Source organism: Pipistrellus hanaki (genome assembly GCF_964339955.1).
Source record: "Pipistrellus hanaki genome assembly, chromosome: 2".
NCBI classification, from domain to species: domain Eukaryota; kingdom Metazoa; phylum Chordata; class Mammalia; order Chiroptera; family Vespertilionidae; genus Pipistrellus; species Pipistrellus hanaki.
The window spans coordinates 107,565,002-107,580,025 of record NC_140504.1 but is presented as its reverse complement, the minus strand read 5'-3'; the positions used below and the strand labels follow the sequence as shown (position 1 = coordinate 107,580,025).

The window sequence follows — 15,024 nt, the reverse complement described above, 5'->3', positions numbered from 1 at the left end:
AAATAAGACAGTGTCTTATATTAATTTTTTCTCCCAAAGTTGCACTAGGTCTTACTTTCAGGTGATGTCTTATCTTTCCATGCGCTAGGTCTTATTTTCGGAGGATGTCTTATTTTCGGGGAAACACGGTAGTAAAACACCTTGAGAGAAGACTCTATACACGAAAGGAATAATGACATTCAAGACCCAACTACAGCCCTAGCCAGTTTGGCTCAGTTGATATGAGCACCAGCTTGCAAGACTGAAGAGTCCTGGGTTCAATTCCAGTCAAGGACATATCCCCAGGTTGAGGGCTTGATCCCTATAAGGAGCCTGCAGGAAGCAGCTGAAATGATTCTCTCTCCTCATTAATGTTTCCATCTCTCTCTCCCTCTCCCTTCCTATCTGAAATCAATAAAAATATATATATACGGTATTAAAAGAAAAAGAAAAAAAAGACCCAACTACATCAGGAGAACACAAATATCTCAAGTAGGGAACTTCCCTAGAACATACAGCCCAGGAGACCTGAAAGAATGCACCACTGGGTCCCACAAGACATCTACTAAATAAGATCAGTTCAAAATGTAGATGGCATAGCAGTTTGATCTAATACATAGGAATAACTACAAAGAACAGCAAAAATGGAGAGACAAAGACACAACTCGCAAATGAAAAAGAAGGAAGACTTATCAGAAAAGGAAATAAATGAAACAGAGGCAAGCAATTTCATAGAGAAAGAATTCAGGGAAATGGTTATAAGGATATTGAAATGTCTGGATGTGATAATCACCAACATGTATAAAAATTAAGAGGAAATGAAAAATGACATAGTGGCAATAATGAACACAATGGAATGTTTCAACAGTAAACTAGAAGAAACTGAGAACCCAATCAGTGAATTAGAAGACAAAGTAGAAAAAACGACCCAACAAAGCAGCAAGTGGAAAAAAAGTTTTTTAAAGGAAAACAATCTAAGCGAGCTATAGGACAACAAGAAATGAAACAACCTTCTAGCCGAGACAGGTTTGACTCAATGGATAGAGCGTCGGCTTGAGGACTGAAGGGTCCCGGGTTCGATTCCGGTCAAGGGCATGTACCTTGGTTGCGGGCATAACCCCAGTAGGGGGTGTGCAAGAGGCAGCTGATCGATGACTCTCTCTCATCGATGTTTCTAACTCTCTATCTCTCTCCCTTCCCCAAAATCAATAAAAAAATTTTTTTTTTTTGAAAGTCTGTAAAAAAAAAAAAGAAAAAAGAAAAAGAAACAACATCTATATAATAGGGGTGCCAGAAGGAGAAGAAGCTGAGCAAGGAATACAAAATCTTTTTGAAAAATAAAGTCAGAAAACTTCCCTGACTTTAGAAGAAAAACGTCAGACAAGTCCAAGAAACACAGAAAGTCCCAAACAAGATGAACACAAAATGACCAACACCAAGACACATCATATTTACTAGTAAATTGTCAAACGTCAAGGACAAAGTGAAAATCTTAAAGGTTGCCAGACAGAGACAGAAAGTTACCTACAAGAGAACTCCATTAGACAATCAACCTATTTCTCAACAAAAGCATATCAGGCCAAAAGGAAATGCAATGAAGTATACAAAATGATGCAAGGCAAGGAACTAAATTAAGAATACTATCTAGTCAGGGTACCATTCATAATTGAAGGGAAAATCAGGAGCTTCACAGACAAAAAAAAGGCTTAAGGGAGTTTATAACACCAAGCCAGCAATGTAAGAAATGATAAAAGAACTGTTGTAAAAAGAAGAACTAGAAAAGGAAGAAGGAGCACAGATATAAATAAAAATGGCAACAATAGTACCTAAAATAACCTTAAAGGCTCCAATCGAAAGGCACAGGAGGCAGCTAATTGATATTTCTCTCTCATTGATGTGTCTAACTCTCTATCCCCCTCCCTTAAAAACGAGCAAAGGGCCTAAATAGGTACTTTTCAAAAGAGGTCATACAGAATGCCAAGAGACATATGAAAACATGCTCAAAGTCACTAATTATCTGAGAGTGACAATAAAGTACCATCTCACATCTGTCAGAATGGCTATCATCAACGCATCAACAAATGACAAGTGGGGAGAGGATGTGGAGAAAAAGGAACCCTCGTGCACTGCAGGTGGGAATACAACCACTGTGGAGAACAGCATGGCATGTCCTCAAAAAATTAAAAATGGAATTTCCATTTGACCCAGTAATCCCACTTCTAGGAATATATCCCAAGAAATCAGAAACACCAATTAGAAAGGATATATGCACCCCGATGTTCATAACAGCACAATTTACAATAGCTATGATTTGGAAACAGCCTAAGTGCCCATCAGATGAATGGATTAAAAAACTGTGGTACATCTACACAATGGAATACTACGCTGCTGTAAAATAGAAGGAACTCTTACCATTTGCAGCAGCATGGATGGACCTGGAGAGCATTATGCTAAGTGAAATAAGTCAGTCAGAGAAAGATAAATATCACATGATCTCACTCATTTGTGGACTATAATGAACAACATAAAATGATGAACAAAAAGATCTAAAGACATAGAAGCATCAAACAGACCAACTTCAGAGAGAAGGCAGGGGGTTGGGACAGGTGACAGGAGGTCAACGAAAGACTTGTATGCATGCATATATAAGAATAACCTATGTACACAGACAGTACGGGGGTAAAGGCATGTGCCAGGGGGTGGGAATGGGCAGAGAGAGGTCAATGGAGGGAAAAGGAGGTATATGTAATACTTTAAACAATAAAGAATTCTTTTTTTTCTTTTTTTTAATATATTTTATTGATTCTTTACAGAGAGGAAGAGAGAGGGATAAAGAGCCAGAAACATCCATGAGAGAGAAACATCGACCAGTTGCCTCCTACAACCCCCTACCGGGGATGTGCCCGTATCCAACATACATGCCCTTGACCGGAATTAAACTTGGGACCCTTCAGTCCGCAGACCAACGCTCTATCCACTGAACCAAACAGGTTTCAGCAACAATAAAGAATTCTTTAAAAAATAGTCTAAAATCTAAGAAATACACCTACACGTAAAAAGACCACTGTTGATTTTTTCTCTCAGCCATACATTTTCCTCTTCAATAGTTCTTATAATTGTGTTTGTTCCCTTCCAATCTTTTGACACACTTATTGAAAAAAAAATGAAATACCTTGTAGCACTTAAATTTTGTAAATGTTTGGTGTTTAGAACATAAACGTTTCTAAATATTTAACCCAGTATTTAGTTCTTACCTGCAGTTTCTGATGTATTTGGAATAATTCATCATATATCTGATTGATCTGATGTGGAAGGAAACTCTGCTTATTTGATGCTTTAGATGTTGGATAGCTCACACGTTTCAAAGGAGAGTCACTTGCATCACTACAACATTCAGTCCAATTTCTTGAATTTGAGGCCAAATTAGTTGGCCAGGCTACTGCTAAGAAAATAAAAGTTTTAAACTTTATTAATTTAGTTTTAAATATTCACAGATAATCTTCAGGAAGAACTACTTTAAATATGAATTCTAGTATATTTTTGAAGTTTCAAGTAACTTATGCGGAAAGAATGATACAGCAAAGGTAGTAAAAATGTGGATAAAGGCTATACAGAATTCTTTGTGATCTTTTGGATACTTTTCAGTTTGAAATGGTTTCAAAATAGACTTCAAAGTGCACAAAAACACCCATGTATTAACTGTCTAGGACAAGAAATGTTGTTACCTCAGAAACTCCTGATCATATATTAACCACTAACCCAAATATAGTGTTAATCATTTTTCACTTGTTTTTAAATTTTGCTACTTATATTTTTTAAAAAGGCCTTATTTGCCTCGCTTGAGTAGTGTTTTAGGGGCTTATACTGGCTACATATTTTCTCTGCATTAAATATGCTTTCATATATTCCTTTTGAATTTATTCAACTAACTTGTTAAAATAATTCCAATGAATTATAATTGCTCTCGCTAAGGATACTCAATTTTTATTTAGATTCAAACTAGCTTTCCCCCTAATTATATATACTTTTCATCAATCTGCCCCCAGTATTTACGCATTTAAACTCTACAACACTGCCCAAAACTGAAAAATATTAGGTGTATCTTTATTCTGCTCACTATAGAGAAATTATTCTTCATCACTGCTCAGCAAAATCATCATATATGCTTAATGCTTAATCAATACTTGTATTATTTCATTTTAGTTTTTCCAGTTTTCTTCTATTGTAGTGAAACTGTTACTGGTTTTTAAGAGCTATTTTATGACTAAAGAAGTTAACAATTTCTCATGCAATGCAAATGAAATACCATATTTTTTGTTACTACCGTGTTTCCCCAAAAATAAGGCATACTCCAAAAATAAGACCTACTTACAGGTTTCCTTCTGAGTGAAATATAAGGAATCCCCCCAAAAAATAAGGCCCCCCTAGGCTAAACATGAGAGATTTGGTCCACTGATTCTGAAAGAAATGGAGTCACAAGAAATTCACCAGGAAATTCAGGAATTGGATTGTTATGATGATGTTCCAGAAGATGATGACATGGTTGTCATTGAATAAATGAGTAAATTCTTGATACTGTAGGATTCACAGTTTGTCTGGTTTGTGTTGACAACTACCGTACTACCATACCATATACAGGTAATAAATTTCCTTTATTTTCATTTAACAATAAATGTGTACCGTATTCTTCATGGAAAAATAAGACATCCCCTGAAAATAAGACCTAGCGCATCTTTGGGAGCAAAAATTAATATAAGACACTGTCTTATTTTCGGGGAAACAGGGTATTTTACTTTGATGTTTTATTTTTTTTTTTTATTGTACCAAACTTGTGTATTATATATAATCATTTTCTGTTTAAAAAAAAAAAAAAAAAAAGACTTGCCCTGATTTGGTTTGGCTCAGTGGATAGAAAGTTGGCCTGTGGACTGAAAGTTCCCAGGTTTGATTCTAGTCAAGGTCATGTACCTTGGTTGAGGGCACATCCCCAGTAGGGGGTGTACAGGAGGCAGTTGATAGATGTTTCTCTCTCATCGATGTTTCTAACTCTCTATCCCTCTCCCTTCCTCTCTGTAAAATATATATTTAAAAATAAATAAATTAATTAAATAAATAAAAATAAGATTTATTTGGTTTTTGCCTATCTTTAGCTTTGTACAACCTCTCTTAATATATAATGTAATTATGTAATTTCTATAACCTCCTCATTTAAATAACATGTTCTTATTTTAATGCCAGAATTATCTTGACTGCTTTATCCTATATATATATATATTTTTTTTTTTTTTTTACTAGAGGCCCAGTGCACAAAATTCATGCACGGGAGAGGGAAGGTCCCTCAGCCCAGCCTGCACCCTCTCCAATCCGGGATCCCTCTCGAAATCTGGGCCAACTGGTTCCTAACCACTCTCCTGCCTGCCTGCCTGCCTGCCTGCCTGCCTGATCGCTCTTAACTGCTCTCCCTGCTGTCCTGATCCCCCTAACTGCTCCGCCCTGCCGCCCTGATTGCCCCTAACCACCTCTGCCTAGGCCCCGTCTCCTTGGCTTTGTCAGGAAGGATGACTGGAAGATATCTGGTCTAATTACCCCTTTTTTAGTAAAGATATGCCACATAATGGCTATCAATGTGGCAATAGTGCTCTCAAAAACTTACAGCCAAGAGGGCCTCATCTCTGACTGCCTCTTTCCCTAAAATCCTAACAGACCTATGCAGCCAGGCACATAGAGATTAAATACTAATTCAGTGTCTAAGGAGGCCATACCTTAAGTAATCTGGGATATTTTCTAAAAATATTAAAGTATTAGTCAAATACTACTAACAATATTTTACTCACTTCCTAACAAATACTGACATGAAAAAGAACTAAAGAAATTATACAAAGTATTCATTTGATTAACTTATTTTCATGAGTTTTGAGTTTAGGAATACTACTAGAAAAAAATAAAGTTTATTTTTCTTCTTTCCTTTAGTTTAATAATAAGCACAGTAACTATGTCATGGTTTTCAAAAATTAGAACACAGAAATGCAGACACTTGAGGACAAGTGTTATTACTATGGGATAAGCTTTATATGTACGACTTCACAAAGTTATTATTTAAATGATTATTCTAAAAAGAATATTTCTTTTACCTTTTTCTACTTCTTTAAAAGACTGCTTGGTTACTTTGGAGCTATTCACTCTATGATCCTTCTCAATTAACTCTACTTCTTTTTCCTGTTGCTTCAAATTATGAAAAGAATCCAGTTCATCATCTAGGCTTTAAGAAAAATTATGTCAAAGCATTCTAGAAGTTTACTATAGCATTCTAAAAAGATAAAATTGGTTTTTAAATATTAACAGCATCACAACTGAGAAAAATGTAACACATAAACATTTTTTTAAAAGCAAAAAGTAAAAATATAAACAGTAAGTCATTGATCCTGCAAACTCACTAAAAGTATCTTCCTACAGATACAAATACTAGAGGCCTGGTGCTAAAAGAATTAGTTTAACATGAGGAAACTGAACCCTAAATCATTTAAATAACTGACAGATGATGCAACTAGTAAAAGATGAAAGAGAACTAAACTCATAAGTGTTCTCATCAAAAAGATGACCTCAAAGTTGAACTTTCTCAAAGCTGAAAGTACTATTCAAAAAAAACATAATGCAAGTCACATAAGGTTATTTAAATTTTCTAGTAGCCACATTAAAAACATAAACAATTATAAAATTCTAACAATATTATATTAAACCTAGTATATCTAAAAGATTATCCTTTGAAGATGTAATCAGAATTTTAAAATTAGAATATTTTACATTTTGGGGCTCATTTTCTTCAATCTGATGTGTATTTTAGATTTCCAACATACCTCAGTTCAGAAAAGCCCAATTTCAAGAACTCAATTGCCGCTTGCAGCTACTGTGCTGGACAATAGTATAATTCTACAGTAGGTCATAACGAGTGAAAAAACTGTCCAACAATATAAAACACTTTATAGTCAAAATGCTTTAAATTGCCGAAACAGGTCAAGGGCATGTACATTGGTTGCAGGCACATCCCCAGTAGGGGGTGTGCAAGAGGCAGCTGGTCGATGTTTCTCTCTCATCGACGTTTCTAGCTCTCTATCTCTCTCCCTGCCTCTCTGTACAAAATCAATAAAATATATTTTTAAAAAAAAAAAAAGCTTTAAATTATAATTTGAAATATACCAAGAAACAAAAAGTTATAAAATTACCAGTTAAATCCTATATAAGAGAGGAATATGCTAATTATCCGTTAAGCCCTGAGGCATAACGAATGACTTTGTAACAACCAGATCACTGATCTGCAGGAGGGTAGGGCATTGAACTACAAGCAGGCAACAACCTATTGGGGGGAGAGGGGGAAAGAAGATGGAGGAGCTATCGGAGGGCAGGGCAGCAGGTGGAGAGCCAAAGGAGGACAAAAGCAACCTACTGGTACATGGATTAATATGCAGGGCTACCAGTATCATAATAAAAGGCTAATATGAAATGGTCACACACCGTTGACACATAACAACCGATCAACAGGGACCTGAGGCTGTGTCTTCCGCCTGACAGGGCTGGACAGGGGACCAAAGACCATGCCCCCGCACAGCAGGCCTTGACGGGGAACCTCAGGCTGCACCCCCCATTAGGCAGGGCTTGACGGGGTACCTCAGGCCACGACCCTGCCTCTCGCCAGGCTGGGGTACCTGAGGCTGTGCCCCCCACCTGGTGCCAGGCTGGGGGACCCGAGTCTGCGCCCCCCCGCCCAGTGGGGCTTGAGGGAGTGGGGCCAGATAGGTCTGGGTCTCACTCAATGGTGGTGGGGTCGGCCAGGTCTGGGTCTCGCACGATTTTGAGATGCACACTGGTGGGCAGGGACTTGACTCTGGGTCCTGCAGCCCGCCCCAGACTCTGACAGAAGGGAGATTTTCATAAATATTTTACTAATTTTCTTTCATCTCTGACACTTCTATTACAGAGAAAGGGCAAATAGCAATATTAAAATATTTCCTCTAATTCCCTTGTAATGTGCATGAATTTTGTGCACCGGGCCACTAGTAAGAAAATAATTTCCATGAATTCTTAATTATTTTAAAGTAATTTTTACTTCCCTTACTCTCTATTCAATATACCTCATGTCCAAATGCTTAATCCAGATCAACTAGGCTATTCTGTGAATGATAGAGTAATAACGATAATGATCATATTTGAATGTTTTTCTATGTGCTGAACACTGTTTTAAGTGCTGTACATAGATTTTCATTAACGTAGAGAATGAAACAATTATATTAAAATTTTAAGCTACAAGCCCTAGCTGGTTTGGCTCATTAGATAGCACGTTGGCCTGCAGACTGAAGGATCCCGAGTTTGATTCCAGCCAAGGGCACATGCCCAGGGTTGTGGGCTCAATCCCCAGTGGGAAGTGTGCAGGAGGCAGCCGACCAATGATTTACTCTCATCATTGATGTTTCTCTCTCTCTCTCTCTCTCTCTTGCTCCCTTCCTCTATGAAATGAATAAAAAAATATACTTAAAAAAAATTTAAGCTACCAAATATCAATTACTTTAATATATGGTATTTTAGGCACAAGTGTCTTTTTTTTCACTCCATAATTATCTCAAAATTTCATTCTGTATCTGTCTTAGTTGTTTAATATTATTTCAAAACTGGAGGTAGGCGAAACCGGTTTGGCTCAGTGGTAGAGCGTCGGTCTGCGGACTGAAAGGTCCCAGGTTCGATTCCGGTCAGGGCCATGTACGTTGGTTGAGGGCACATCCCCGGTAGGGGGTGTGCAGAAGGCAGCTGGTCGATGTTTCTCTCTCATCAACGTTTCTAGCTCTCTATCTCTCTCCCTTCCTCTCTGTAAAAAAATCAATAAAATATATTTTTAAAAAAACTGGAGGTAGGGTGTCCCTCAGCCCAGCTTGCCCCCTTTCACAGTCCAAGAAACCTCAGGGGCAGAGGCAACCCGGTGATCAGGGGAAGGCGACACCCCCATCACACCTCTGCTGCTGCCACTACCGGCAGTGCAAGCCTCAGCTGGCCCTGGTTACCTGAGCCTCAGGCAGCCCTGGGCCTCGAGCTGGTCCTGGGCAGCTGGAAAGCTGAGAGGACTGGGCGCCGCCATCCTGTGTCTGTGGGTGCCGCCACCTTTGAGGGTCTGGCAGTCAATTACATATTCCGCACTGTCTGTGGGCGCCACCATCTTTGTGAGGTATGATGGTCAGTTAGTATATTCCCTCTTTGTTAGATAGAATGTTTAACCCTTAACACAAATAGTACTTTCTTCTGACACATATTTTTGGCATTTAATAAGATTGAATTTGGAATTTTAACTTAGCTTCTACTATTGTTTTGTGTATATATGTGTGTGCCTTTTTAATTATATTCTTATTGATTTCAGAAAGGAGGACAGAGAGATAGAAATATCAATGATGAGAACAAATCAAATGATCCACTGCCTTTTGGCCCCTTATTGAGGATCCATCTTGCAACCAGGCCTGTGCCCTTACCAAGAATTGAACCAATACCTCCTGGTTCATTGGTCAACGCTCAAGTGTTGAGCCACACTGGCCAGATAGCTTCCAGTGTTTTTATACTTGTTTTATCCAGGGTAAAATCTCCTATACAAAAACTACTAATCCCTCACAGCCCACTTAACATCTCTCTCTCAGCCTATCTAAAATCCATTGCATATCACACTACTAGACATATATTGCTATTCAGCAGGCTCCAGATTCCTTATACTTCCTCTCAGAGAAAAGCAAACACATAAATAATCCATCCTTTGCCTTTTTTCAGTGTTTTGAGGAACTGAAGCGTTAACAACAGTAAGGATACAGGGTAATTTACCAATTCATGTTGAAGTGCTTGGATGAACTATAGAGAGGTATAGTGGAATGCTTTCTTTCATCAGAATACGATCTTAATGAGGAATCAATTTTATCTCCAGATGAGCAGACATCCAAGTCATCTATTAAGAAAAAAGAAAATAGCAGAGATTACTTACCTAATTATATTATTCTAGGCTCCTAAAGATAAAATAGCAAAATTAGTGAAAGAATTTCTTATATCTATGTCTCCTTAATGCAAACTTCCAGAAAATAAACAACTCTTACATTTATACTATAGCACTTTACTGATTACAAAAAGCTTTTTCATCCATTACCTTATTTGATACTAACCCCTAAAACCAAGCAGTACAAGTTCTTTTAATTCTATTTTAATGGTTAGAAACCGAGAAATCAGAGAAGTTATGCAAATTTTTTCACAACCAGCAAATAGAAAGAATAAAATTGAAAATCGAGCCCTCTTTCTAAATACTTATGGCATTTCATCAGTCCTCAACCATGAAACATTTTATTTTCAATTTTATATACTTAAACATTAAGATATGTTTAATAAACTGTTAGCCTATAACTAAATTCAGTTAAAAATAAAAAAGGAAAATAGAACTTCTCTGATAAGCTTTTTAGAATTACTTATAAATGTATGCACCCTACTTTAACACTCATTTTTACCTCAGAAATGTAATAACCTCCACTTTTCAGTTATATTATATTTTGGAAGAATGAAATTTTAGGGGAATTTTCAAAATTAAAATTCAATCTTTACAAGCTATTTTTAAGATACTGGACTCAGTAATAACTGGAATATTTTTTCATATTCAACAAATGTTTAAGAAGATTGTTAAAATACAATTAAAATTTCAAAATGAAGTAAGCTTGGAAAAAAGTGAAATTCCTTAATCCACCATCTAATGAACTTTTAAAGATATTAACTACTGTTTCTGCTAAAATCATTTCAAACTTCAATAATTACACTTACTAAAGACACTAAGAAGTATCAAAAAAATAAAAACTCTAATGATGAATTAGCTACGCATGTTAGTCACAGATTATCCAATCCCACAGTATAATTAACTTTACTAAATAAATTTATTTGATAAATTCCTCCAGTGCAATAATTCTAATAACTTGGGAAAGCTTGTGTGAAAAAATAGCCATTTAGCCTACTTTACCTAATATACTCTGTTTAATTTTTAATATAAAAATACTATAATTGAAACACCAAAAAATTCAATTTTATCTTTAAAGACATCTTACACATTCACCCCAAATATCATGATTACTATTAGATCATTACCAGACTGAAAAAAAGCTTAGCATTACAAGACATCTGGCAATAGCAATTAAGTCTAAACATTTTTTAAAAGTCTTTTCTCTCAAATTAAATTTGATAAAACCCCAAATACAGAAAATTCTCTACTAGCTTACCTGGGGAGGTTAGATACCTTCTCTTACATTTAGCCTGATCAAAACTTGAAACAGAATACTAAAAAAAGAAAAATGATGACATTTAATGTGTATACTAAGAATCAACTTACAGTCTCAAGATAATTCCCTATAAATTATGTACAAAGGTTAGCCTTTAATTAAACCAGTATTAAAATCTGGTAGGCACCACCTTAACCAAGTGATAAAGTTAACATCAATAACGTGACAAAGCAACATCAAGTGTCTCCTGATGAACATCGCAAGCCACACACCAGTCATGTAACATTCTTGGCAAAAATATATAACCAGTATCTACTGAGATATCATCAAACCCACAGACATTCTAATAATTGTTCTAACTCTTCAAAAACATCAATATTGCAAAAGACCGATTCTAAATTAAAGGCAACAAAAGGAAAAAAACAAACAAACGCAATGCTCGTTTTGCTTCTATCTGCACCAGGAGAAAATACTTATATACAAAGGACATTACTGAGATTATTGGTAAAATTTGAATATGAAATACATAATATTGTATCAATATTAAGTTTCCTGAATTTATTACTCTACTCTGCTTATACAAGACAAATGCCCTTATTTCTAGAAAAACACACTGAAGCATTTATACTTGACGATGTAAAGAGTCATGATGTCTGCAAATTATCCTCAAATAGTTCAGGGGGAAAATGTCTGTATGGAAAGGGAATCAAAAAGAGGGTGAGAGCATGGTAAAGCAGATGTGGCAAAATAATAATGGTGAACACAAGAGAAGGGTAGAAGAGGATTCTATCATCTAAAAGTTTGAACGTATTTCAAAATAAGCCTCTTAAAGGAGTTAAATTGTTTTTTAACTCCATTCAAGTCACTATAAATAAAAGTTCAAAAACACTTTCAACAATGACTTACCACCACTTGTAAAGCATAAACCTTCAAAAGCGTATGGTGAAGGCACTTTCCTGCTTTTCCCCAGTGTGTGACTGTCCCCGGCCCACCGTTTACCCACCAGCGGTCCGGAGCCTCGCCCCGCGGCTACCATCCCTCCGCCCGTTTTCCCCGAGCGGCCGGGCGGAGGCAGCGAGGGCCTTACCTGCGCCGGACGGCAGCCCCCCAGCCCGTAGCGGCTTTTGAGACGCTCCACGGCCAAGTCCTGGCCCGGCGGCTTGACGACCCTCGGCTGCATCGTGCGGGGCCGCGGTATCCGCGGGAGCAGCGTTCAAACCCGCGGCGGGACGCGCAGGGGCGGAGCTCGCGTAGCGGAAGTGCGTCATGACGCACGAAACGGCCCCTCCAGGGAGGCGAGGGTCCCTGTCACACTGTTAAAAATGTCTTAGCGTTACTTCATTAGTGTGTTATTTGGACTGATAAATGGCGTTTAATCTTTTCAGTCTTTTGCTACTTGGTTTTCTTCCGTCACGCCTACCGAGGTCCACTTAGCAGGCGTGGCCCTCCCTCTGCTCAGCCTCCGAGCTGCAGGGCCGGGAGGAAGCCCCGCCCGGTAACCACTGCATCTCTGTGCAGGTGGCCTGCCTGAGGCTTCTGTCCAGACCTGGGCTCACCAGAATGGCCCAAGCCTGACGGGTAGGACCGCACCTTGGTCTGGGCAGATCTAACGTATTTGTGTGCGTTTGGACATAATCGGGGTGGCCTTGCTAACTGTAATGTTAAATGGGGGCTAAGTCCAAGAATAAGTCATACTACAAAGTATAGCTATTTCCAGAGTTAAGTCTTCACTTTCCTACTATGGGCCAATATTTCCTATTCCGAGTAACATGGTATATTAATAAACAGTATTAGAATGTAAGTTATATGAGAGCACGCTTAAAAAAAAAAAAAAATCCCCCGATGTCCAGAACGGTGCCTGTCACTTAGTATTTATTGGTAAAGTATATCAACCTAAACCCGAGACTAATGGAGTTGAATAACCATTTAATTTCCTATATAAATATACTAGTATAATTCTTTACTTTTCTAAAATGTATTCAGCAGTATGTCTGGACTAATTCCTAGAGTTTCTGTATTATCTTTAAATTTCCTCAAATACCAAACATTTTATAAAATGAATATTTTAATAAAGTAGTTGCCTGATAATTACTTAAACCAATAATCACTTGGCATACAATATAACTATAGTATAAAAATGAGTTCCTTGCCAAAACCGGTTTGGCTCAGTGGATAGAGCGTCGGCCTGCGGACTCAAGGGTCCCAGGTTTGATTCCGGTCAAGGGCATGTACATTGGTTGCGGGCACATCCCCAGTAGGGGGTGTGCAAGAGGCAGCTGGTCGATGTTTCTCATCAATATTTCTAACTCTCTATCCCTCTCTCTTCCTCTCTGTAAAAAAAAAAAAAAAACCAATAAAAATATTTTTAAATGAGTTCCTTTATATTCTATCTTTAAACAGAATTTAATGAGCCAATATAAAATCAAACCAGTTTAAAAAATACATAGCATGGGTTTATACCACATTAGAAAATAACAAAAATCATAGGCAAAGTCCTTTGCCTCAAGCCACTTTTAAGCATCTTTGGAATACTATTAGAAAAGTCCATTTACTGGCCATTTTTATCAAACTTTTGGTCAAAATACTAGTTTTTAAAGCTTAATTCAAAATCCAAATGCTTTAAGATACCACTGATTTCTAAAAAAAAAAAAAAAAAAAAAAAAAAATCTCTATACTGCACTTGCCTTTACTTGAATATTATTCTAAAATCACATCACAGGCATCAGCTCTCCCAGCTGGAAAATTCACAACCTTATAGAAATTTATACTACACTAGAGGCCCGGTGCACAAAATTCATGCAGGGGGCGGGGGATGTCCTCTCCTGCTGGCCTGGTCACCCATAATCTCCTTCCCTTGCCAACCTGGTCACCCTTAACAGCCCTCCCCTGCCAGCCCAATTGCCCCTAACTGCCCTCCCCTGCTGGCCCAGTCACCCCTAACTACCTGCCCTGCCACCCTGGTCACCCCCAACTGCCATCCCCTCCAAACCTAATCACCCCCAACTGCCTGATTAGTCCAGGTTCCCTGCAGGACTGGTCACCTTTAACTGCCCTCCCCTGCTGGTCAGCTAGTGTCCATATGGGGGTGCCCATCGTGTTGGAGTGATGGTCAATTTGCATATTACCTATATTATATTATATTATATTATATTATATTATATTATATTATATAGGCTAAATGTCCAAAGAAGCCAGTTCTTACTATTAAATAAGCATACATGTAGTCCATAGTTCCCAAAGGTTCATCTAGTTCACCTGATACACTGGAGTATGTTACCTGGTTATAGGGCCAAGTGGATTTAGTGATGGTATTCCATTACTCATTATTCACACAAACCACACACAACATTCCTCTCCTTCTTTAACTAGTGGTTGAACAGATACTTATTACTGGACTAGAGGCCCGGTGCACATATTTGTGCACATTAAAAGAAAATGAATTACCCTGTTTCCACGAAAATAAGACAGTGTCTTATATTAATTTTTGCTCCCAAAGATGCGCTAGGTCTTATTTTCAGGGAATGTCTTATTTTTCCATGAAGAATACGGTACACATTTATTGTTAGATGAAAATAAAGGAAATTTATTACCTGTATATGGTATGGTAGTACGGTAGTTGTCAACACAAACCAGACAAACTGTGAATCCTACAGTATCAAGAATTTACTCATTTATTCAATGACAATCATGTCATCTTCTGGAACATCATCATAACAATCCAATTCCTGAATTTCCTGGTGAATTTCTTGTGACTCCCATTTCTTTCAGAATCAGT

The 15,024-nt window shown here is 37.6% G+C and overlaps 1 protein-coding gene across 10 annotated transcripts in view; it reads right to left on the bottom strand.

Moving 5' to 3' along the window:
- Window positions 1-12,532, bottom strand: part of CCDC138 (coiled-coil domain containing 138) — a 115,145-nt gene extending 102,613 nt beyond the window's left edge. For 3 of the 10 annotated variants that reach the window (XM_084872450.1, XM_084872458.1, XM_084872459.1), the window contains exons 1-4: window positions 12,337-12,532; window positions 9,826-9,946; window positions 6,111-6,238; window positions 3,234-3,421 (exon numbers count right to left, since the gene is read on the bottom strand). In XM_084872450.1, the coding sequence (XP_084728576.1) occupies window positions 3,234-3,421; window positions 6,111-6,238; window positions 9,826-9,946; window positions 12,337-12,517 (618 nt within the window). In that variant the 5' untranslated portion in view covers window positions 12,518-12,532. Of the gene's footprint in view, window positions 1-3,233; window positions 3,422-6,110; window positions 6,239-9,825; window positions 9,947-11,249; window positions 11,308-12,336 lie in introns of all 10 variants that reach the window. The other 7 variants (XM_084872455.1, XM_084872451.1, XM_084872452.1 and 4 more) reach the window with 5 other exon arrangements.
- Window positions 12,533-15,024: the final 2,492 nt, after the last annotated feature.